Source organism: Marmota flaviventris, chromosome 14 (genome assembly GCF_047511675.1).
Source record: "Marmota flaviventris isolate mMarFla1 chromosome 14, mMarFla1.hap1, whole genome shotgun sequence".
Lineage (NCBI taxonomy): Eukaryota > Metazoa > Chordata > Mammalia > Rodentia > Sciuridae > Marmota > Marmota flaviventris.
In genome coordinates, this window is record NC_092511.1 from 76,107,641 (window position 1) to 76,130,955 (window position 23,315).

Here is a 23,315-nt window from a genome sequence, read left to right on the forward strand (position 1 = left end):
CTGCTTCCTCCTCTTTCAGGAGCGCCTGCCCTCTTTTGCCATCTGCTCTCTTGCTTGGCTCTCAGCGCAGACTCCTAAGACCCTGTGGCCTCCTTGGCCTTCTCTCAGCCTCTGCTGAGCACACACCCTGAAGTCGTGTGCGCACTTCAAGGGTGATGTGTGAATCCACTCTTACATCCATGGGAAGTTAGATGGGAGATGAGAGAACCTGTGACTGTCCAGTCTCGAGGCTACCATGGACCTGGTGACTTGCAGCCCAGAGTGAGTTGGCTGGGGTGGGGTGGGGGGTAGAGGAGTGAGTGTGTGTCTGTGTGTGTGTGTGTGTGTGTGTGTGTGAGAGAGAGAGAGAGAGAGGAGAGTCAAGGCCAGAGAGGGATTGAGTGGGAGATGGAGACAGGGATGCCTCCTCACAGGCCAAGAGAGAAGGAGAGATGGATGAACAGAGACCCACAGAGACATCTGCTGCTCTGATGAGAGTGAAAGGGAGAGACAGGCAGAGAGATAGACTCAGGGGGACCCTCACGGAGGAAGGCGGTGGGGAAGGAGGTAGAGACACAGGAGGGACCTTGGGGAGGTGGTGCAAAGAGAGAAGGACCCAGGCAGAGACGCTCGATGGACTCTCCCACTCCCAGGATCTGGGTGGCAAGGTTCTGCTTGTGTTGCAGGAACCGGTGAGGGAGCGGGCCCCGCGGGTGGGCCCCGTGTTCTGGGGAAGGCGGGTGTCGCCCCCCCACACAGCCCATGCTCCAGGCCGAGGGGTGGGGGCGTCGATCAGGGTGCACAGGGAGGGTCGTGGCCTGGACCTGGCTCGGCTCAGCGGGGTCTCATGGAGTGAGTGTCCTAGCGTCCCTGGGGAGAGCCAGGCCTGTGGGCCTTGCTGCAGGCGATGGGCGCTGGTCGTCGGGAGGCCAGCCGCAGGCCTGAAGGGACACCGACCGGCAGCCCAGGGCTGCGCCTGCGCCCTGGCCCGAGGGCCCGGGGGTCACGGCCTGTCTCTCGGGGCCACGCAAGTTAAAAGTGTGTGTGGGAAGGGGGCGCAAAAGCCTACAGCACCCGGTATTCCCAGGCGGAATCCCATCCAAGTACTAACCAGGCCCGACCCTGCGGTATGGCCGGAGACGGTGAGGGCCGCCCGGGGGCGCCTCAATAGCCTGCTCTGGGTTCCACCCTTCAGTCCAGGGGAGGGGAAGGGGGTGGAGGGGGGAAATCGGAGGGGGTGGTCCCAGGGGGCCTCCCTCGCCCGCCCCACAACAGCGCAGCCCAGCCCAACTCAACTCAAGGCTGGGGGCTCTCACGCTCCGACCTGACTCCACCCGGCAGCGGCCCAGGGGTTCTGGGAGACTGGGACTGGCTGAGTCCCGCCTCCAACACCGCCCCTCTCCACCTGGCTCCACCTACCGCGAGCCCCACCAAGCGCCCACAGGGCACGCACCGCCCCGCCCCGGCCTGGCGTGGCCTGGCGTGGCCTGGCCTCCTCCGCCGCTCCTCGCCAAGGCCAAGGCCTCCCGCGACCCCAACCCCCCCCACGGACCCCCGGACCCCCACCGCCACGTCCACCCCGCCTTTCGCCAGGCGGAGAAGCCCAGAAGCCCTGGCCATTTCAGTGTCCCGCGCGCGCGAACCTAGCCTAGCCTAGCCCGGAGCCCAGAGAGCCAGGGGCGGAGAGGCAGGCAGGCACCCCCGTCGGACACCCCAGGGACCCTGACAGAGGCCCAGCGCCCCAGGCGGAAATGCAGTCCGACTGGGCAATGGCCAGCCGCCGGCCACACACGTCCCCTGCGCGTGCCTGGCGCGTGGAGCCACGCACAGGGAGGGCAGGAGGGAGGAACACACTCACGGACTCACGGAAAACCGGGCAGAGGGTGGCCGGGGGCAGCGGCCCGCTGGCTCCCACTCAGTCAGTGGTCCGGCCAGGCTCAGAAGTGCGCCGCTGGGGTCGTGCCTCGCCCTGAGTTTCGGGCCCACTCTGCAAAGCCACCGCAGTCACCCCCTTCGGACCCAGTGCCAAGGTCGGAGGGCTCTGCGCCTTGTTGGTACCAGTCAACGACCAGCACGCGCACAGCACCGCCCTGAGGAAGGGCACAGACCCCTCTGTCCAGTGTCCAGGAAAGGACCGACTGTGGAAGAAGCACCCTGATTCAAACCCCTGTGGGAGCTTAGTCGGCGGCCTCACCAGACGGAAAGCCCCCTCCCCTGCAAGCATTGCAGGGGGGAGAGGGGGGATGGAGGGGAGCGGTGGTTGCGTTGCGGGGACAAGCGCCCACCGGGTCGTCAGGCCCTGCGTCTTGTCCTGTCCTCTGCAGGTGGACCGGTCGCCGCGACCAAGGGGCCTCTGCTTCCCTGTCCCCACCGGCCGGGCTTCAACTCCTCTTGGCACCTGGTCCTCCATGGCAAGCCCCTGGCCCCGAACCGCTTGCCTGCTCTGAAGGCTGCTTCCTCCTCTTTCAGGAGCGCCTGCCCTCTTTTGCCATCTGCTCTCTTGCTTGGCTCTCAGCGCAGACTCCTAAGACCCTGTGGCCTCCTTGGCCTTCTCTCAGCCTCTGCTGAGCACACACCCTGAAGTCGTGTGCGCACTTCAAGGGTGATGTGTGAATCCACTCTTACATCCATGGGAAGTTAGATGGGAGATGAGAGAACCTGTGACTGTCCAGTCTCGAGGCTACCATGGACCTGGTGACTTGCAGCCCAGAGTGAGTTGGCTGGGGTGGGGTGGGGGGTAGAGGAGTGAGTGTGTGTCTGTGTGTGTGTGTGTGTGTGTGTGTGAGAGAGAGAGAGAGAGAGGAGAGTCAAGGCCAGAGAGGGATTGAGTGGGAGATGGAGACAGGGATGCCTCCTCACAGGCCAAGAGAGAAGGAGAGATGGATGAACAGAGACCCACAGAGACATCTGCTGCTCTGATGAGAGTGAAAGGGAGAGACAGGCAGAGAGATAGACTCAGGGGGACCCTCACGGAGGAAGGCGGTGGGGAAGGAGGTAGAGACACAGGAGGGACCTTGGGGAGGTGGTGCAAAGAGAGAAGGACCCAGGCAGAGACGCTCGATGGACTCTCCCACTCCCAGGATCTGGGTGGCAAGGTTCTGCTTGTGTTGCAGGAACCGGTGAGGGAGCGGGCCCCGCGGGTGGGCCCCGTGTTCTGGGGAAGGCGGGTGTCGCCCCCCCACACAGCCCATGCTCCAGGCCGAGGGGTGGGGGCGTCGGTCAGGGTGCACAGGGAGGGTCGTGGCCTGGACCTGAAGTCGTGCGCGCACTTCAAGGGTGATGTGTGAATCCACTCTTACATCCATGGGAAGTTAGATGGGTGATGAGAGAATCTGACTGCCCAGTCTCGAGGCTACCATGGACCTGGTGTCTTGCAGCCCAGAGTGAGTTGGCTTTGGTGGGAGCCGGGGGTGGTGGGTAGAGGGGTGAGTGTGTGTCTCTGTGTGTGTGTGTGTGTGTGTGTGTGTGTGTGAGAGAGAGAGAGAGAGAGAGAGAGAGAGAGAGAGAGAGAGAGAGAGAGGAAGGAGAGTCAAGGCCAGAGAGGGATTGAGTGGGAGATGGAGACAGGGATGCCTCCTCACAGGCCAAGAGAGGCACAAGGGAGAAGGAGAGATGGATGAACAGAGACCCACAGAGCCATCACTACAGAAGACAATGGGGGCTGCCATAGCACATACTCCCATGATTCTGGACAGTATAGTCCAGTATTCTATAACAGATCCATACTGCAGGGGGTTGTTGAAATACTGGCTCCAGTCACACAGGCATTTCTAGGGACTTTGGAAAATGTAGTCTGCTGGTATGTTGATGCAGACCACACTATGATGGCTCCCTGAAGCTTCAGATTCCCAGGAATTCTTGGTATTGTAGTTCGTGTAAATAAACCCTCAGTGCTCTCTGGGAGAGCTGCATTCCACTGATTATAATGGGTAGTGCATTCCATACAAACTAAGAGGACCTCACCATCATGGCTCCCAAAATATACATACCACAAGACTGCCTGGCTACCAGAGAGGAGTCTGGTAGTGCAAGACGAAGCTCACACATGCAGCTATCCAATAGGAAGTGGAAACTCCCAGAGATTGCCTGCACAGCCTCACTGTGGTGAGCTGCAGGCTACACAGGTACTTGGACACATCCAAGAATTCTGGGCAGTGCAATTCACTTCTCAATCCAGTAGCCCTCACCACTGAGGGTCCTAGGAACAGCAGTCCTCTGATTACTATGAGTAAAGTACTTTAGTGTTTTTTTCTGCATGCCCCTGCTGGAAGGACCATGAGAACTGCAGGCCACATATCTACCTTGGTACTGCAAACCTCACTGCAGGCCTCTGGGTACTGCAGGCTTCAAATTCACCCGGGTTAATGAGTAATGTAGTCTGACTTTCAGCATACATGCCATTACTGTGGGGGCCTCTGGGAGTTGCAGGCTGCACACCCACCTGGGCAGCACCTCACCCCAGGGATACTTAATAGTGCAGTTAAGTTCTCTGCCCTACAGTCCTCACCATAAAGGCTCATGGGAACTGTCGGTACTAAGGTTTGTTGTTAACACAGTCCTGAGTTTCATAGCAGAGGACCCTAGAAGATACAGCCCCCAGAATGTTGAGTAATGTAGTCCATTGTTTTGCTCACTCACTGCAGAAGATTCATGGAGCTAAATTTCCCTTTAAGGTTGTGGGTAATGCAGTGCAGTTATTTGTCCACTCACCACAGAAGGTTATGGAAACCATAGCCCCTGAGCATTGTGGGGTATTGAAATGCATTTTTCGTTGCAACCCCTGAGGATTGTGGATCATGTTGTCCAGTATTTGCCTGCACAGCCATGCCAGGAAGACCACAGAGCTGCATATCCCATGTTTTTTCTAGAACCCTGAAGATACTAAGTGGTGTGCTCTACCAGTGCATCCCTGACCACAGAAACTTCTGGGAGTTACAGGGGTTTTTTTTTATTAATTTATTTATTTTATGACAGCAGAATGCATTTTGATTCATTGTACACATTGCAGCACAAGTTTACATTTTTATTGTTGTACATGATGTAGTATCACAAATTACAGGTTTATAGGGTACAGGCATCCCCAAGGAATTTGAGCTTTGAAGTCTGGTACTTGTAGCCCTCGCCCCAGAGGCTCCTGGGTACTGTAGACACCCAAGGGTTACAAGTAGCATAGTTTGTCCTCTGCCCTTACATCCCTCAGTGCATAGGTCTCTACAAGCTGCATGTCCCCCAGGGTTATAGATAGTGCAGTCTTAGATTTGGCCCATGCTGCCCTCACTGCAAAGTGCTCTGGTAACTGCAGGTTCTAAAGGATCTGGGTAGTGATGACCCTCATAAGCTTTGCAGCCCTCATCTCAGAACCTCTTGGGAGCTTCCTGTCTCATTCTTACCAGCCACACCTGAGAACTCTGGGCAGTGCAGTCCATCATTCTGCTACCCAGCACTCACCAGGGTGGCTCCTGGGAGATTCAAGCCATGTGCTTGCCGTGGTACATGAGGATTTGGGGTAGTGTATCCCAAGGACTGCCTGCCCAGTCAAGAACTCTCCACAGAGTGCTCTGGAAACTGAAGCCACATAACTGCCCAGTAACCTCATGAATTCTGAGTAGTGGTTGTTCCACCTGTGCAGTTTTCATGACGTAGGCTCCTGGGAGCTATGAGCCCCTGAAAGTTCTAGGTAACATAACCCAGCATTTTCCCCATCCAACCCTTCCTGAGGGTCCATAGGAGCTGCAGGGCACATACTGACCCTGATACCCTGAAGATTATATGTACTGTAGCCTAGAGACTGCCCACACAGCCACCTTCATGGTGGCCCCAGAACTTGTCAAAAGGTCCACTCCACTGTGAAGAGACTCACCCAGGAAGCCCCAGCACTGTTCCTTCTAAAACAAATAAAAAATAAAAACTGTAGTCATGTAATGGAAAGAATTATTTAATACAGCTATAATTGAAAATACTCATGAATAATTCCTTAATAGGATATACCCAATTAATATACTGATTATTCCAGATATTTTAAATAATTTTGTAGTTAGGCACAAACAATTTATGTTCAAAGTAGGAGCACCCATTGTATTTGATTACTACATATTCAGTCTTTTTTCCTTGCCTCCTACTTATTAACAAAAGTAGTTAATTTATACTGTTGAATTTCCAAGTCTGTGTTTTGCTTCTTTCTTTGTTTTGCTTCTTTTCATAGTACCTGGGATTGAAGCCAGGTCCTTACACATAATAGACACAACATTACCACAGAGTTATAGCCCACCTGCTTGATTCTTATTTTAACAGACACAAATATAATATTTAAACTTAAAGTTATTTTGAATTTTAACACATTAATCTCTCAATATTTCTCAAATACATTAACACTATAAGACAAATGAGTCATCAAAACATAAATAAGAGCATGCAATGAGGTAAACTTCCCCTTAGCCCTTCCCTTCAGGCTCCAGTGAGACTCCAGACACTGGGCCCTCCCTGTACCATCTTGAGGGGGCATCTACTTTTCCTTTATGTGTCCTTGTATTTGTCTCCAGAAATACATCCAATCCACACATAACACAGTGACATGCTATGATGATGAGCAGCCAAAGTCTCAGTAAGGAATACTTCTGTAAAATTAGTGCTGCTAAAATATTACCTGATGCTGGGAGCCATTAGCCAAGTAGGTATGACAATTTCCTTGCCAGCGTACCCCATGTTGCAGTGACATTGAATGTAGGTGACCTTGCTCAAGGACCAAGGCGGATTAGGGTGTTCCAGGTTTAAGATAATCAGGTTTAGGGCGTTCCCGGTTTAGGTTCCAGGTTTAAGGTTTAAGATTATTCCTGCTGGGAATAGGGCGTATCCTGCTGCCTGAGTTCCCCTTGAGTTCTCACGGGATTCAGACAGTATTTTTTGGGATATAGAAGCCCAGTGGATGTGGATTTGGGAAGAGAACGTGGATTTCCCCAGAACGTGTTTGTAGACGGCTGGTGTGAGTTCGGGAATAAAGAGTTGCTGTTTGAATCTACAAGCTGTGTGGTGGCTCGTGATTGTGTGCCCAGCCAGACTGCGGCATTTGTGCCCAGCCAGACTGCAGCATTTGGTGGCCCGTACGGGGAACTTCTGAAGCTTGGAGGTAAGTGAAATTGCTCGCCCCTGAGGAAGAGCGAAAGAATGGGTGACCAATTCAAAAAACAATGTGTTATTGTTTTGATTTATCTTGTTTTTGTTTCAAGCTGCCTATCCCTAGAAATTTCTTAGGCAAACTGGAAAAAATGGTTGACTAAAGGTTTGAAGTTTGTCGGCCCTGAGGAAGAGAAAATTGATACAACGATTTTTTATTCCGTTTTTGTTTCATTCAGTTTCGGTTTTGTTTTGTGTTATCTTATTGGGTTGTGTTATCTTTATAGTAGATTAGAAATTAGTAAAAAACAAACCAAAAAGATGTTAAGTAAATTGTTAGAGGTTCAGACCATGGAGAAAGACATTTTAGATCAAGCAAAAGAGAAGGTCTCTCGAGCTAGTCAGACAGAGGAAGAAAATTTAAAGGAAAAGGGGTTGTTAGGAAAAAGGCCACAACAGGAGGCTGTTACTAACTCCGTTTTATCACAAGAGGGCGTAATTCAACCAACAGCCCCACCGATGGAGACAGCTGAGTGGCACTCAAACCCCGTAGTTGATAAATGGGATCCTGAGACAGGACCTCAAAGATTAGCATGCCCTGTACTTGAACAGGCAGGAGGGCAGCGAATTCACCGTGCTTTAGATTTTAAAACAGTGAAGCAGTTAAAGGAGGCTGTAACAACCTATGGTCCCCAAGCTCCCTTCACGGTAAGCATGGTCGAGTCCATTACTAACTTGGACATGACGCCAGCAGATTGGGCTAGCATGTGTAAATCTGTACTAAATGGAGGAAAATATTTGTTATGGAAGGTTGCCAATGAGGAATTTTGCACGGAGACAGCTAGGCGAAATGCAGCAGCCGGTTACCCTCAAAGAAATCTAGATATGTTGTTAGGAAAAGGACCTTATGAGGGTCAACAGCAACAAATTGAATATGATCCTGCTATATATGCACAAATTGCTGCAGATGCAGTTAGGGCATGGAAGACTTTACAAGGACATGGAGATTTACAAGGTCAGCTATCTAAGGTAATACAGAGAGCTAATGAACCTTACGCTGACTTTGTAGATAGGCTAATTCAAACGGCTGCCAAAATTTTTGGGGATACAGAACAAGCAATGCCATTAATAAAACAACTGGCTTATGACCAAGCAAATCGTTGCTGCAGAGAGGTTATTAGACCATGGAGACATGAAGATTTAAACACATATATTAAATTATGTAGAGATATTAATGAACAAGGGCAAGTCTTGGCAGCTGCAGTACAACAGGCTTTAGATGCCAGGCCAAAAACATGCTATGATTGTGAACAAACAGGACATTTTAAAAGGAATTGCCCCATAGGAGGAGGGTTTAACAAAAGTAGGTATCAAAGGAATAGAATACCGGGTATTTGCCCACGATGCCGTAGAGGGAGACATTGGGCTAATGAATGCCGTTCTCAAACCACCATAGAGAGTACGCCCTTATCAAAAAACAGACAAAGACCAGGTATTTATCCACGATATCGTGGAGAAAGGCATCAGGCTCCACTGCCAAAAAACAGACAGGGGGGCCCAATGCCCCGGGGCCCACAACCACAAATCTACGGGGCAGTGGAGGAACCCAGCAACACAATCAGGGTAGTGCCCAGGACACATTGTCCATTAAATCCCTCATCAGACAAACCCGAGGGAGCACAGGGTTGGACATCTGCGCCTCTGCCAGAGCAGTATTAACTCCAGAGATGGGAGTTGAAATCATTCCCACAGGAGTAAAAGGACCTCTTCCCCAAGGAACAGTAGGCTTATTATTGGGACATAGTTCATCTACATTAAAAGGACTTATGATAAGTCCTGGGGTAATTGATCCCGATTATGTAGGTGAAATAAAAATTATAGCTAGTTCTCCAAGAGGTATATCAGTAATTTCACCTGGAGACAGAATAGCACAGTTTTTAATAATACCCAGCCTACATAATAAATTTCCTAGTCATAGTGTAGAAAGAGGTTCCAGGGGATTAGGCTCCACAGGTGTAGATTGGGCTATGTTGTCTTTAAATTTAGATTCTCGCCCAATGCTAAAACTAAATATTCAAGGTCATGAGTTTAATGGGCTACTGGACACAGGAGCTGACCTTAGCATCATATCTCGTCAAGAATGGCCAAAACATTGGCCATTACAACAAGCCACTCAAACACTTCGAGGCCTAGGAGTGGCGACTAATCCCCATAGAAGTTCTATGATATTAGATTGGAAGGATCCTGAAGGATGTGAAGGAACTATACAGCCATATGTATTGGATCATCTTCCTATAAATTTATGGGGACGAGATGTCCTAGATCAATTAGGTTTGACATTAACAAATAACATCAATCCTAATGCGCCCACTACTAGGGCTAGACAAGGCTTTAGGAAAGAAAAAAGATTAGGAAAACAAGGGCAAGGTATAGCAGCACCAATACAAATAGATCAAGGAACAGACAGACATGGGTTGGATTTTCAGAAAGGGCCACTGAGACAATCAAAATTACTTGGAAATCAGAAAGACCAGTGTGGGTTCCTCAGTGGCCCCTGACTAAAGAAAAGACACAAGTAGCCCATGATCTGGTCAAACAACAATTAGCGGAAGGACATATACAACCTTCCATATCTCCCCATAATACTCCCATTTTTGTCATCAAAAAGAAATCTGGTAAATGGAGATTATTGCAAGATTTAAGAGCCATTAATAATGAGATGGTTATTATGGGACCTGCTCAATCAGGGATTCCTCAATTGTCTGCTTTGCCAAAAGCCTGGCATGTTTTAGCTATAGATATTAAAGATTGTTCTTTTTCAATTCCAATTCATCCCAAGGATAGTCCACGTTTTGCATTTACTATCCCTGCATTAAATCATGAAGGTCCTGATCAGAGATATGAATGGAAAGTACTCCCTCAAGGGATGGCTAACAGTCCAACTATGTGTCAAATATATGTTAACAAAGCAATCCAGCCACTTAGAAATCAAAATCCTGCACTACAAATATTTCACTATATGGATGATGTATTATTGGCACATAAAGATAAAAACATATTGCTGGAATGTTATGCCACACTTACAAACTTATTAAAAAATTATAATCTAGAGATAGCAATAGATAAAGTACAATTGAATTTTCCAATTAATTATTTAGGAGTTCTATTATCCTCAACCATGGTCCGTCCACCAAAAATTCAAATACGAGTAGATCAACTCAAATCACTTAACGACTTTCAAAAGTTATTGGGAGACATAAATTGGATAAGGCCTTATCTAGGTATACCAACAGGAGAGTTGGGACCTTTATTTGATATTCTAAAAGGTCCATCAGATCCAAATTCACCCCACATGTTAACTCCTAAAGCAAGAAAGGCATTAAAAATTATTGAAACATATATGGAAAATATGCATTTGGATAGAATTGATATAAGTTTGCCTTTATTATTTATTATACTACCAACAAAAAATATTCCTACAGGAGTATTTTGGCAAGAAGGTCCATTATTGTGGATACATTTATCTTATTCTCCTAACACTATTCTTACTAGGTATCCTGAGGCTGTAGGACAATTAATACTCAAAGGAATAAAAGCAGCGAAGGGAGTGTTTGGAATTTCTCCCAATAAAATTATTACTCCATATACTATGGATCAAATTGATGAGTTAGCTAATGAGTTAAATACTTGGGCAATAATCATGTGTAAATCTAATGTTTCATTTGATAATCATTTACCATCTAATCCTTTGTTGTCTTTTTGGTCTAAGCATCCTGTAGTTTTTCCTAAAATGACAAGAAAAACACCTATCATGAATGCTCCAAATATATTCACTGATGGGTCAAATAATGGTACAGCAGCAGTAGTTACCCCTGATCAAACTTTTACATTTTTAGTACCCAAACAATCAGCTCAAAAGGTAGAGCTTAATGCAGTTTTACAAGCTTTTTTGATGTTTAAAGATTCTGTAATTTATTTATTTTCTGATAGTCAGTATGTAGTTAATGCTATAGTATCTCTTGAAGATGCTGGTAAGATTTCCCCTTCTTCTACTGTTTTCTCTTTGTTTTCCACTATACAAAGTCTAATCTGGGACAGAAAAGATCCATTCTTTATAGGACATATTAGGGCACATACAGGATTGCCTGGAGCCCTTAGTTTAGGCAATGATTTAGCAGATAAAACTACACATGACATACATATTTTCTCTACATTTGAAGAAGCTACAAATTTTCATAAAAGGTTTCATGTTAATGCTAATACTTTACAAAAGCATTTTAAAATAACTAAGGAACAAGCCAGACACATAATAAAACAATGTCAAAATTGTGTGACATTTTTACCACAAGTTAATCTTGGAGTCAATCCTAGAGGACTGATACCTAACCATATTTGGCAGATGGACGTCACACACTTGCCAGAATTTGGAAAATTAAAATATTTACATGTTACAGTTGATACTTCTTCTGGATTTCTGATGGGCTCCCTTCATGCCGGAGAAAAAACTAAAGATGTCATAGCTCATTGCTTACAAAATTTTGCCACTGTGGGCGTTCCTAAACAGTTAAAAACCGATAATGGTCCTGGCTATACCTCTACCTCTTTTAAACAATTTTGCTCATCATTTGGTATTACTCATATAACAGGAATCCCATACAATCCACAGGGACAAGGCATAGTTGAAAGAGCTCATCAAACTATTAAAACATACTTATTAAAGCAAAAAGAGGGAATTGGAAGGGGGTATATATCCCCCAAAGATAAACTTAAAATAACGCTTTTTACTCTAAACTTTTTAAATTTGGATTCATCAGGACTTAGTGCTGCGGAAAGGCATATGTATCCAAAAAATGTACATAAGCCTAAAGTACTTTGGAAAGATATTCTAACAGGACAATGGAAAGGTCCTGACCCAGTGATTGTCTGGAGTCGGGGCTCTGTTTGTGTTTTTCCACAGGGAGAACAGCAGCCAATTTGGATTCCAGAGAGATTAACTAAAACAATTTCTACAGATGGAAAAGAAGATGATTTGACTCAAATCCATAACAGCTGATATCCAGAACTCCAGCTTGGCCAATCTTACATCTGCGACAGTGATTAACCAGGATGCTTTTTTCAATAGCTATTTTATTATTGCATTTTTCCACATCATAAGGTTCTATTTTTATTTTTTGAGCTCATACAAACCTAGGTTAATGTTTTTCTGATCAGTTTTATTTTTTGACTGTGGAGTTTTTAAACATTGCAATGGAGATTTCACCTAGGTAAAGCTACAAGGCCTTTACTATTTTCTTATGTGTTGTACATTTGTGTGCACATTTGTGTTTTGTGTTGTATGTCTATATGTGCGTATGTCCATATTTCTTATATGAGGAGCGCTCATGAAAAAATGGATCCGAATTATTATTATTATTATTTTTTATTCACGTGATTTAAATGGTTTAATTTAAATTAGGTAAAAAGCTGTTAAGGATTGTTTTTAAAGTAGGTTAACAGATCTGTTTGTTTACTTTCACCTTTCCTTTTCATTATATTTAATAATTCTTTTCAGGATAATGTCTTTTTAGCATCATTGCCAGAATTCCTATCTTCATCCCAGTGCCGGTGAAGACAAAGATAAAACCAAACTACAGCTTCTATGATAGCTATCACAGTAAGCTGTATAAACTGATGCATCAGTGAATATAACTCAACAAGTAATGCTCAATCAAGGAGTCAACTTACTTTGGGAGGAAACGGATTTTGGGAGGAAATGGACATATTGATAGATTCCTCCGCTTTGAACTGCTTGCAGAACTTGCCTGGACTATGTAACTATCGTTTGGTGCAGCGAATTGTGGTAATGCTGGCATATCTTTGCTGATGGTGTCACCAGTGATGCAATTTTTATTTCCTTGCCAGCGCACCCCATGTTAATTGTGGTAGTGCTGACATATCTTTGCTGATGGTGTCACCAGTGATGCAATTTTTCCCAAGGAGCCGTCAATTGGCTTGGTGTCGTGGCATTTCTGTATCCTCCTCCCTTCTGCTAGTGATGGTCTAAAATTTGGGGGCCAATGGCTTATGCTGGACCGGTAGTCAGTGACGGGTATGATCCAATTGCAGTGGTATCAACCTAAGACAGGAGGCTGACGCCTAAAGGTCAGTTTTCCGATGACGGGTAAGAACCATATGTTGAATTGGACAACCTACCAGGCATGGTCCTTAAGCCACATTAACCTCCTCACTCCCCCACTGGCACCAAGGTCAAATTTGGGGGCCAACAGAGGTGAGGCAAAGAACCTCACCCCCCCACACACACTGGTGCATAGACCTATCCACAAGTATGGCTGTATGCTGGACCAGTAGTCAGTGACGGGTATGATTCAATTGCAGTGGTATCAACCTAAGACAGGAGGCTGACGCCTAAAGGTCAGTTTTCCGATGATGGGTAAGAACCATATGTTGAATTGGACAACCTACCAGGCACGGTCCTTAAGCCACATTGCTTGTTGTTTAATTAATCAGAAGGGGGGAGATGCTGGGAGCCATTAGCCAAGTAGGTATGACAATTTCCTTGCCAGCGTACCCCATTTGCAGTGACATTGAATGTAGGTGACCTTGCTCAAGGACCAAGGCGGATTAGGGTGTTCCAGGTTTAAGATAATCGGGTTTAGGGCGTTCCCGGTTTAGGTTCCAGGTTTAAGGTTTAAGATTATTCCTGCTGGGAATAGGGCGTATCCTGCTGCCTGAGTTCCCCTTGAGTTCTCACGGGATTCAGACAGTATTTTTTGGGATATAGAAGCCCAGTGGATGTGGATTTGGGAAGAGAACGTGGATTTCCCCAGAACGTGTTTGTAGACGGCTGGTGTGAGTTCGGGAATAAAGAGTTGCTGTTTGAATCTACAAGCTGTGTGGTGGCTCGTGATTGTGTGCCCAGCCAGACTGTGGCATTTGTGCCCAGCCAGACTGCAGCAACCTGAGAAAGTAAAGAATGTGGAAGAACTTCTTCCTCCACATGCTGGGCAGTACTCAGTAAGATTTTCCTAATTGTTTCCTCACATAGACCTCAGTCATCCTGAATCCACTGTGGTGTCTCCATGGATAGGTACTAAGGAGAATAAAGCTTTGCTCCTTACCTTAAAGCTCCCAGGCATCCCAAGTTGTGGCAACTTCCAGGTGCGTCCTGAAGAAAAGGGAGTTCTGATCCTCAGTGTAGACATTGCCTCTAGGAATTCCCAGGCCATGGAATCTCCCTGGGTGGCTCCTAAGGAGAAGGAAGCTTACAGAGAACAGAGAACACAAGTTTCCTAAAGCAGATGTTCCACCATAGTCAAGAGAACATTGCTCCAAGCACCACCTGCTGGCCTCCAGGGACATCATATAACATTGGGTACAATTCTTCAGAGCTGCCCCTGTGCCCATGGTGCCAGTCACACTGAAGCTCTGTAATCCATAAGTCTGATAATTCTGGGTCATGATTTTTGAGATCAAAAAGAAACAGAATCCACCATCATATGTCTGGGTCAAATGGATGGAGGTGGCAAGAAGTAAAGTGCATGCAAAATTCCTCTGATTTCCTATTTGTCAGAAATAATGAATAGAAAACAGTGGAATTTAAAAGCTGCAATATGAAAACTTTAAAAATTTAAAATATGCTCCACAATTGAAGTACTTGCACATGTAAATATTAAATTACATACTTTCAGAGAATCTTGAAATACAATATTCAGATCTCAATATAGTTATGATTAAATTACCTGAAAACTGATTTGCAGATTCACTGCAGTCCCAGTAAAATTCCCAAAAACAAGATGTTTCTAAACCTAGAATAGCTAGCACTGACTTCAAAAGGGTAAACTTCAAGAATATATACATCTGGGTTCCAGAACCCGTCAAAATACTCCATACATAGATTTATATTTGAAATATCAAACAGTAAATTCTAGATGTGCATGACCATGTTTCATGATAAGGTTTTAAATACAGCCCCCAAATAAATTTATAAAACAAAAAATGAAATGTGGACTTTATTCAAACTACTCTCTGAAAAATAATCATATGAAGAAAATTAAAAGACAAGTCAAAGACTGGGTAAAACATTTGGAAAGTATGTGTCTAAATAAACTTGTGTCCAACATATAATAGGAAACTCAGTCATAACTCAGTGGGTACAAATCTGAATAGACAACTCACAGAAAAGATACAAGACAACAAAGAGGTAAAAATGATGTTTAGCATCACCTGTCACGAGAAAAGCACAAACTAAAACCGTGAGATGCACTGCGCACCTACTAAGCTGCTATGGTCTTTTCTTAAGAGCAATATCCACCATGAGGAGGATGAGCAGCCACAGGCACTCTCATGCATTGCTGGAGGAGTGCATACAATTCACTATAAAAAAGCTGGCCTTGTTTTTCCCTCCCAGTGTTACACACAGTGTCACCACATGATCCTAAAAATAAAAACAACTGCCTTGAAAACACATATCTTGATAATAGCATGCAATTACATACAGTAGTTCTATTCACAATGGCTATATAACTTAAGGAATCATAATGTACTTCAGTGGGGGAAAGAATAGCAGAGCTCCCCTAGACCTCTGCTCTAGTCTACGCAAGCTCTACTATCCCCATTCCCCCTTTCCCCCTTGTGGACCAAATGGAGATTGGCCTACTGTCCATGCTGAACTCTCAGAATAGATTTGTGCCCACCTGTCCCTCCACATTCTTGTGACCCCAGCAATAAGATAACCAGGGTCTCTGGGGACAATTGGTCAATACCAATTGGCAGGGAAAGAGAAGGTGATGAAAGAGGGTCTGTGACCCTCCGCAGAGCAGGAGGGGGACCAAGTTGGCCATTTACACATTCAAGGCACTGATCCCAAGAAGGACTCAACAGAATATTGAGCCAAGTCTACGATGGCACCTCAGATGACTGGGACTCCACAGGGACTGAGGGTGGTTGAGTGTGTACATATCACCCTCTAGGTGACTCAGAGGACAAGAATGTGCCTCACTCTCCACCCTCAAAGAGTACCAGTTATGTCTGTCAGACCCAGGATGTTTTCATTTAACTCAGCTAGGCAAATATACTTAAGTGAAGGTGCCCTCAGATTGATCTGTGCTTTTACCACAATGCTAGGGATCATTCGACTCCAGAGCAATAATCTGAGTCACTGGCTGCACTAATTTATATGCACACAAAGGTGCATGAGAGTTCATTTTTCTCCATATCACACTGCTACTTTTTCAAATTATTCATTCTAATGGGGATGAGATGATAACTAATTATATTTTTGATTGGCATTTCCCTGAAGGCTAATTATATAGAGCATTTTTTCTATATATTTACTGAAACTTTGCATTTCTTCTTTTGAGACCTGTCTACTTAGATGCTTTGCCCCCTTTTGAATTGTATTGTTTATGGTGTAAAGATTTTTAAGTTCTTGACATAACTTGTGTATTAGTCTTGCATAGAATGACTAGATTTGCTCCAGTTTTATACTCTTTTATACTCTTTCTCTCCCCTCTGGGCTTTTTCTTTTGTTGTGCATCAGCTTTTTGGTTAATGTAATTTTTTTTTTTATTGTGTGAGTGATTTTGTAATTATGTCCAAAATATCATTCTCCTTCTGAAAATCTTTAATTATTTCCCATGGGTTATTCTTGTAGTTTAGAGATTCAGGTCTTTCTCCAAGATGAGGCTCAACCTTATCATTTATTTATTTATTCATTTCTCTATCCAGCCATTTTTATTTTTCAATTTCGAGGCAGTGTTTTGCTAAGATGTCAAGACTGTCCTCAAACTTGAAATTAGTCATAATTAGCCTTCCAAATACTTGAACTTACAGGCATGTGCCATCAAATCTGGTCCCTTGCCAGCTTTTTTTTTTTTTTTTAATTCCCATAGCTGCTGGTTTTCTCCCCCTGTTGATATATGTGATGTCAGACCCCAAACTATTAAAACCCCCCACAATTCTAGTGTTAAAAATCTAAATCTTGCTATATGAGGTAATATAATGGAGATGCCTGAAAGGGAGGGAGAAAGAAAGAAAAGGGGGAAGGAGGGAGGGAGGGAGAGAGAGGGAGAGAGGGAGGGAGAGAGAGAGAGGGAGAGAGGGAGATCAACTAGGAAAAAAGTGGGAACTTTAGTGTGCATGGCAGAACAGACTTCCAGCATTTGTCAATCAGAGATATGGTCATATCTATTTAGGAGAGCGGGTACACATTTAAGGAAAATGTGAAACATCTTCAAGGGAGATAGAGCAAACCACTGTTTTGGTGTGTTATTCATAGTGGGACATGGTGGGGTGGGGCTGGATCAAAGGTACAGTTGGAGCAGAAATACATGATTTTACACTAGTTTTTCCAGGGGTTTCTTATAGACTGGTTATCAGGTTAGTATTTTGTGAGCCAGAATTCTGGCCTACCAAGAATTCTGGATTGTTTAGGAGTTGCTTGTTTTTAATGTCATTTTTTTTTTTTTTTTTTTTTTGGCATTTCCTATACTGTAGTGATTTATGAGCCTTCTACTTTGAGACTCAGCATATCTTCTTTGTATTCCAAATTCCTATCTCAGGCAAACATAGTCCACACTTCCTTATGGCCCCCAAGATTTGCTAAAGTAACCATTAAATTTTCATTTGGTTAGGAAAGCAAACATGATAGTGGCTTCAAGATGGAAATCTTACGAACAACTGCACCCACACAGAGGAGAGCAACTTGCTGCAGTATCCCATCTCCCAATGAATGGCTCCCCTAACCCACTTCCATCTTGGGACACTGCAGGCCTCTCAAAAGCCCCTCCACACATATTGTCCTCCACCTTGGGCCTGGAGGTAGCAGCCCACTGCAGCACTGTACACCACGGCTTTGCATCTCTGACCAGGTTTCCCAATTCCACAGCATGGCTTGCCCTCTCAGCCCCATCTCTGAAAGTGGTCACCTCCATCTTGGGACACCTCCACCAACATCTTGGGTTACCTCCACTGCCACAACCACCATCTTTACTTGGGGCAGCTTCCAACTTAGGACACCAGGTAGGGCCTGGAAGCCTAACACCAACATATCTACAGATTAGATGCTTCTACTGCCACCAACTAGGAACATGGCTGTTTTTATCTGGAGACAACTGCGAGGACCTGGTACACTATCACCAAGGATGCTGCAGGCTTGATTGCAAGAAAGGTATCCCTGTTAGCCTACTTCTCATGATTCCTCTTTTACTCTTCGTATGATCTAATACCTCTGTAATCTCACTCCTACCTCATAAACCTCACATCCTACACCCCCTGCTCTCTCTGTCCACCATTAAAAACTATAGATTAGGGGCTGGGAATGTGGCTCAAGTGGTAGCGCGCTCGCCTGGCATGTACGTGGTACTGGGTTCGATCCTCAGCACCACATACAAATAAAATAAAGATGTTGTGTCCGCCGAAAACTAAACAATAAATATTAAAAAATTTGTAGACTCTTATGCAAACCTATGATTTATATTGTAAATATTAATCAAATACATTTCTGTTTATTACAACAAAACTGTAATTGTCCAAATAGGAGTTATTTGGTTTAAAGCTGCATATTGTTTGAATTGGGTGGCGTAAATATTTATCTCCCCCTTAAAGGAAAGGTATTGGTAACCTGCAGGTACACCACAAGATTATAGGATAGAATGTATAATACCTTTGATTCGCACTGCTGGAGAGGATGGCACATGGACACCAAGAAAAAATAAGGAAAGAAAGTGCCCCAAACAAACCAAGATGCTACAATAATGGACTATATTGACAGCACTGTAGGTGACATGTCAGAGAAGGAGTTCAAAATGTACATAATTAAAATGATCTGCAAAGCAAAGTATGATATAAGAGAACAAATACAGAAACAATTGATCACTCCAACAAAGAGATAAGAGCAAAAGATTACTTCAAGGGCTAGGACTGTAAGCTCAATGTTTGGGCACTTGCCTCGCATGTGTGAGGCACTGGGTTCAATTCTCAGCACCACATAAAAAATAAATAAAATAAAGATTTTTTAAAAAGATTACTTCAAGAACAAGATTGAGATTCTGAAGGAAAAAAAATCAAAAATTGGTAAAAGGAAGGAAGTAAAAAAATTAATAGAAAGCATCATCAACAGATTATATCACTTGGAAGGCAGAATCTCAGGCAATGAAGACAAAATAAATAAAATAAACTTTGAAAATAAAGTTGACTACACAGTGAAGATAGTAAGAAACCATGAATAGAACCTCCAGGAATCATGGGACAACATGAAAAGACCAAATCTAATGGGGGGCAGGAAAGATGGTGGTATGAGATGATATCATTACCCTGGATGACTGAACATATGGTGTGACATTACATCGTATACAACCAGAGAAATAAAAAGTTGTGCTTCAATTGTGTACAATGAATCAAAATGCATTCTACTGTCATATATACTTAATTAAAATAAACTAAATAAAAAAAAGACAAAATCTAAAAATTATTGGGACAGAGGAAGACTCAGTGATACAAACCAAATGAATGCACAATGTCTTCAATGAAATAATATCAGAAAATTTACCATACATGAAGAATAAATTGGAAAATACAAGAGGCTTCCAGGATACCAAATGTACAAAATGAAAAGAGATCCACACCAAGTCACATTGCAATGAAAATGCCTAGTGTACAGAATAAGGATAGAATTTTAAAAGCCAGAAGAGAAAAGTGTCAGATTATACATATGAGAAAACCAATAGAGATGTCAGCAGACTTTTCAACCCAGACCCTCAAAGCTAGAAGATCCTGGAACAACATATACCAAGCTCTGAAAGAAAATGGATGCCAACCAAGAATCTTATATCCAGCAAATTAAGCTTCAGATTTGATGATGAATTAAAAACTTTCATGACAGGGCTGGGGATGTGGCTCAGGCGGTGGTGCGCTCGCCTGGCATGCATGCGGCCCGGGTTCGATCCTCAGCACCACATACAAACAAAGATGTTGTGTGTGCCGAAAACTAAAAAATAAATATTAAAATTCTCTCTCTCAAAAAAAAAAAAAAACTTCCATGACAAACAAAATTCAATAGAATTTACAAGAAGAAAGACTGCACTACAGAACATTCTCAGTAAAATATTTCATGAGAAGAAAATACAACCACCAATGAAAATCAACAAAGGGAGGAACAACACTAAAGAAAAACCCAATAAAAGGAGAAACCAAGTCAAGTTAAAAAAAAATAAACCAAAATCACTGCGAATACAAACCATATTTCAATAATAACCCTGATTATTAGTGGCCTAAGCTCATCAATTAAAAGACACAGACTGACAGATTGGATTACACAACAACAAAATACTGCATTGAGGAGACTCATAATAAAAGACATCCAGAGCCTGAAGGTGAAAGGATGGGGAAAAAAATATCACTCACATAGATTGTGTAAACAAGCAGGGGTTTCCATTCTCATATCAAATAAAATGGACTACAAACCAAAGTTAATCAGAAGGGATAAAGAAGGACATTTCATACTGCTAAAGGGAATCATACATCAACAAGACATAAGAATTATAAATATCTATGCCCCAAACAATGTAGCATGAGTGTATATCAAATGAACACTTCTCAATTTCAAGAACCAAATACACGGGGGCTGGGGTTGTGGCTCAGTGGTAAAGTGCTTGCCTAGTACTTGTGAGGTCTTGGGTTCGATCCTCAGCACCACATATAAATAAATAAATAAAATAAAGGTATTGTGTCCAACTACAACTAAAAAATAAATATTTTTTTTTAAAAAAGAAGAACCAAATACATCACACACAATAATACTGGGTGACTTAAACACACCTCTCTTGACATTTGAAACAAACAAAACAAAACAAACAAACAAAAACTATAGAACTCAATAATACAATCAATAATTTAGACTTAACAGACATATGGAATATTTCATCCATCAATGAACAAATATATTTTTTTTCAGCAGCACATTGATCCCTTTCTAAAATAGATTATATGTTACATCACAAAGTAAGTTTCAGCAAATACAAAAATATAAATATACTACCCTGCATTCTATCAGACCATAATGGAATGAAATTAGAAATCAATGATAAAATAAAAAATAGAAGGTACTCCAACACCTGGAGACTAAATAATGCTATTCAATGATGAATGAATAACAGAAGACATCAGGGAGGAGGTAAAAAGTTTTCAGAGGTAAATGAGAATTCCAATACAATATACCAAAATCTGAGGAACACTATGAAGGCTGTAGTAAGACGAAAATGTGTTGCATCAAGCTAATTCATGAAAAGAATAAAAAGTGAACAAAATAAATGACCTGACATTACATCTCAAAGCCCTAGAAAAAGAAAAACAAATCAGCACCAAAAGTAGAAGACAGGAAATAGTTAAAATCAGGGCCAAAATTAATAAAATTGAAAGAAAAGAAATAATTTTTAAAAATTTACGAAACAAAAAGATGTTTTTTTTAAAAAAATAAATAAAATTGGTAAACCATTGTCCACCCTAACAGAAAAAAGAAAAAAATTACTGAAATTTGTGATGAAAACAAAAACATGATGACAGACACTATTGAAATAAAGATAATTAGAAATTATTTTCAAAATTTTTACTCCAGTATAATAGAAAATCTGAAAGACACTGACAACTTTTTAGAGGCATATGATCTGCATAAACTGAATCAGGAGGACATATGCAATTTAAACAGATTAAGTTTGAGCAATGAAATGGAAGACACCATCAAAAGCCTACCAACCAAGAAAAGCACAGGACCAGATGGATTCTCAGCTGAGTTCTACAAGACTTTCAATGTAGAAATAATATCAATACTCCTCAAATTATTCAATGAAATAGAAAAGGAGGGAACACTTCCGACCTCATTCTATAAGGCTAATATCACCGTAATACCAAAAGCAGACAGAGACTCATTAAGAAAAAAGAACTTCAGACCAATATCCCTGATGAATATCCATGCAAAAATTGTCAACAAAATTCTGGCAAATCACATAAATAACATATTAAAAACATAGTACACCACAATCAAGTGGGGTGCATCACAGGAATGCAAAGTAGGTTCAATATATGAAAATCAATAAACATAATACAAGACAAGAATCTTATAATCATCTCAATAGATGCAGAAAAAGCATTTGAAAAAATACAGCACCTCTTGAAGTTCAAAACACTAGAAAAACTAGGGATAGTAGGAACATACTTCAAAATTGTAAAAGCTATATGTGTTAAACACAAGGCCAACATAATTTTGAATGGAGAAAAATGGAAAGCATTCCCTCTAAAAACTGAAACAAGACAAAGATGCCCTCTTTCACCACTATTCAACATTATCATAGAAGAAACTCTAGCCAGAATAAATTAGGCAAAAGAAATAAATTAAAGGAATACAAATAGGTAAAGAACTCAAACTATCACTATTTGCTGATGGCATGATTCTATATTTAGAAGACCCAAAAGATTCCACCAGAAAACTTTCAAAAAACCAAAGGCCAAATGTTTTCTCTGATTAGTGGATGCTGATCCACAATGGGAGGGCGGGCATGGGAAGAAGAGAGGAACTTTGGGTTGGGCAAAAGGGAGGGTGGGGAAGGAAGTGGGAATGGGGAAGGAAAGCTGGAGAAATGAAACCAACAACATTACCCTAGGTATGTGTATGATTGCAGGAATGGTACAACTCTACATCATGTACAACTAGAGAAATAAAAGTGGTGCTTCATTTTTGTACAATGAATCAAAATGCATTCTGCTGTCATGTATAACCAATTAGAACAAATTGGAAAAAAATGTAGATCTTAGAAAAATGCTAATTTTGATGTTTATTTATTACATATTTATTTTGCTGAGCACTCATGCAGTTTTAGCAGTGGCCCACAAACCAGTGGACCAGCATGATGTCTCCAGAAAAATTGTTAGAAAAGCTTTGGAACCTCTGAATTTAAGCCTGAGAATCAATGTGGTGGGGGGCTCACACAGTGTTTCTTAATGAAGCCCTCAAGGCAAGCCTGCTTGTGCTAATGAATTAGCACCAGGAGTTCACCTTAAGGACTTTCCACTCAGTGGCAAAAACACCTCACCTGCACACGTTTTAGAAATGCAAAAATCTCAGGCTACATGCCAAACTCACTATTTCAGAAACCAATCTAATATAGTCTCTAAGGAATTTAAATGAGAACCTTTGTCTATATCACCATTTGTGCATGATACAATGAGGACTTCTT

At 43.0% G+C, this 23,315-nt stretch overlaps 1 protein-coding gene across 2 annotated transcripts in view; it reads right to left on the reverse strand.

The window, feature by feature from the left end:
* Positions 1 to 4,988: 4,988 nt before the first annotated feature.
* The window catches only part of LOC114103236 (zinc finger protein 519-like), a 56,276-nt gene continuing 37,949 nt past the window's right edge, over positions 4,989 to 23,315 (reverse strand). Inside the window, exons 3-4 of one of the 2 annotated variants that reach the window (XM_071601781.1) lie at positions 14,208 to 14,335; positions 4,989 to 5,864 (exon numbers count right to left, since the gene is read on the reverse strand). In XM_071601781.1, coding sequence (XP_071457882.1) covers positions 5,745 to 5,864; positions 14,208 to 14,335 — 248 coding nt within the window. In that variant the 3' untranslated portion in view covers positions 4,989 to 5,744. Of the gene's footprint in view, positions 5,865 to 10,690; positions 10,875 to 14,207; positions 14,351 to 23,315 lie in introns of those variants that run through there. The other variant, XM_071601782.1, reaches the window with a different exon arrangement.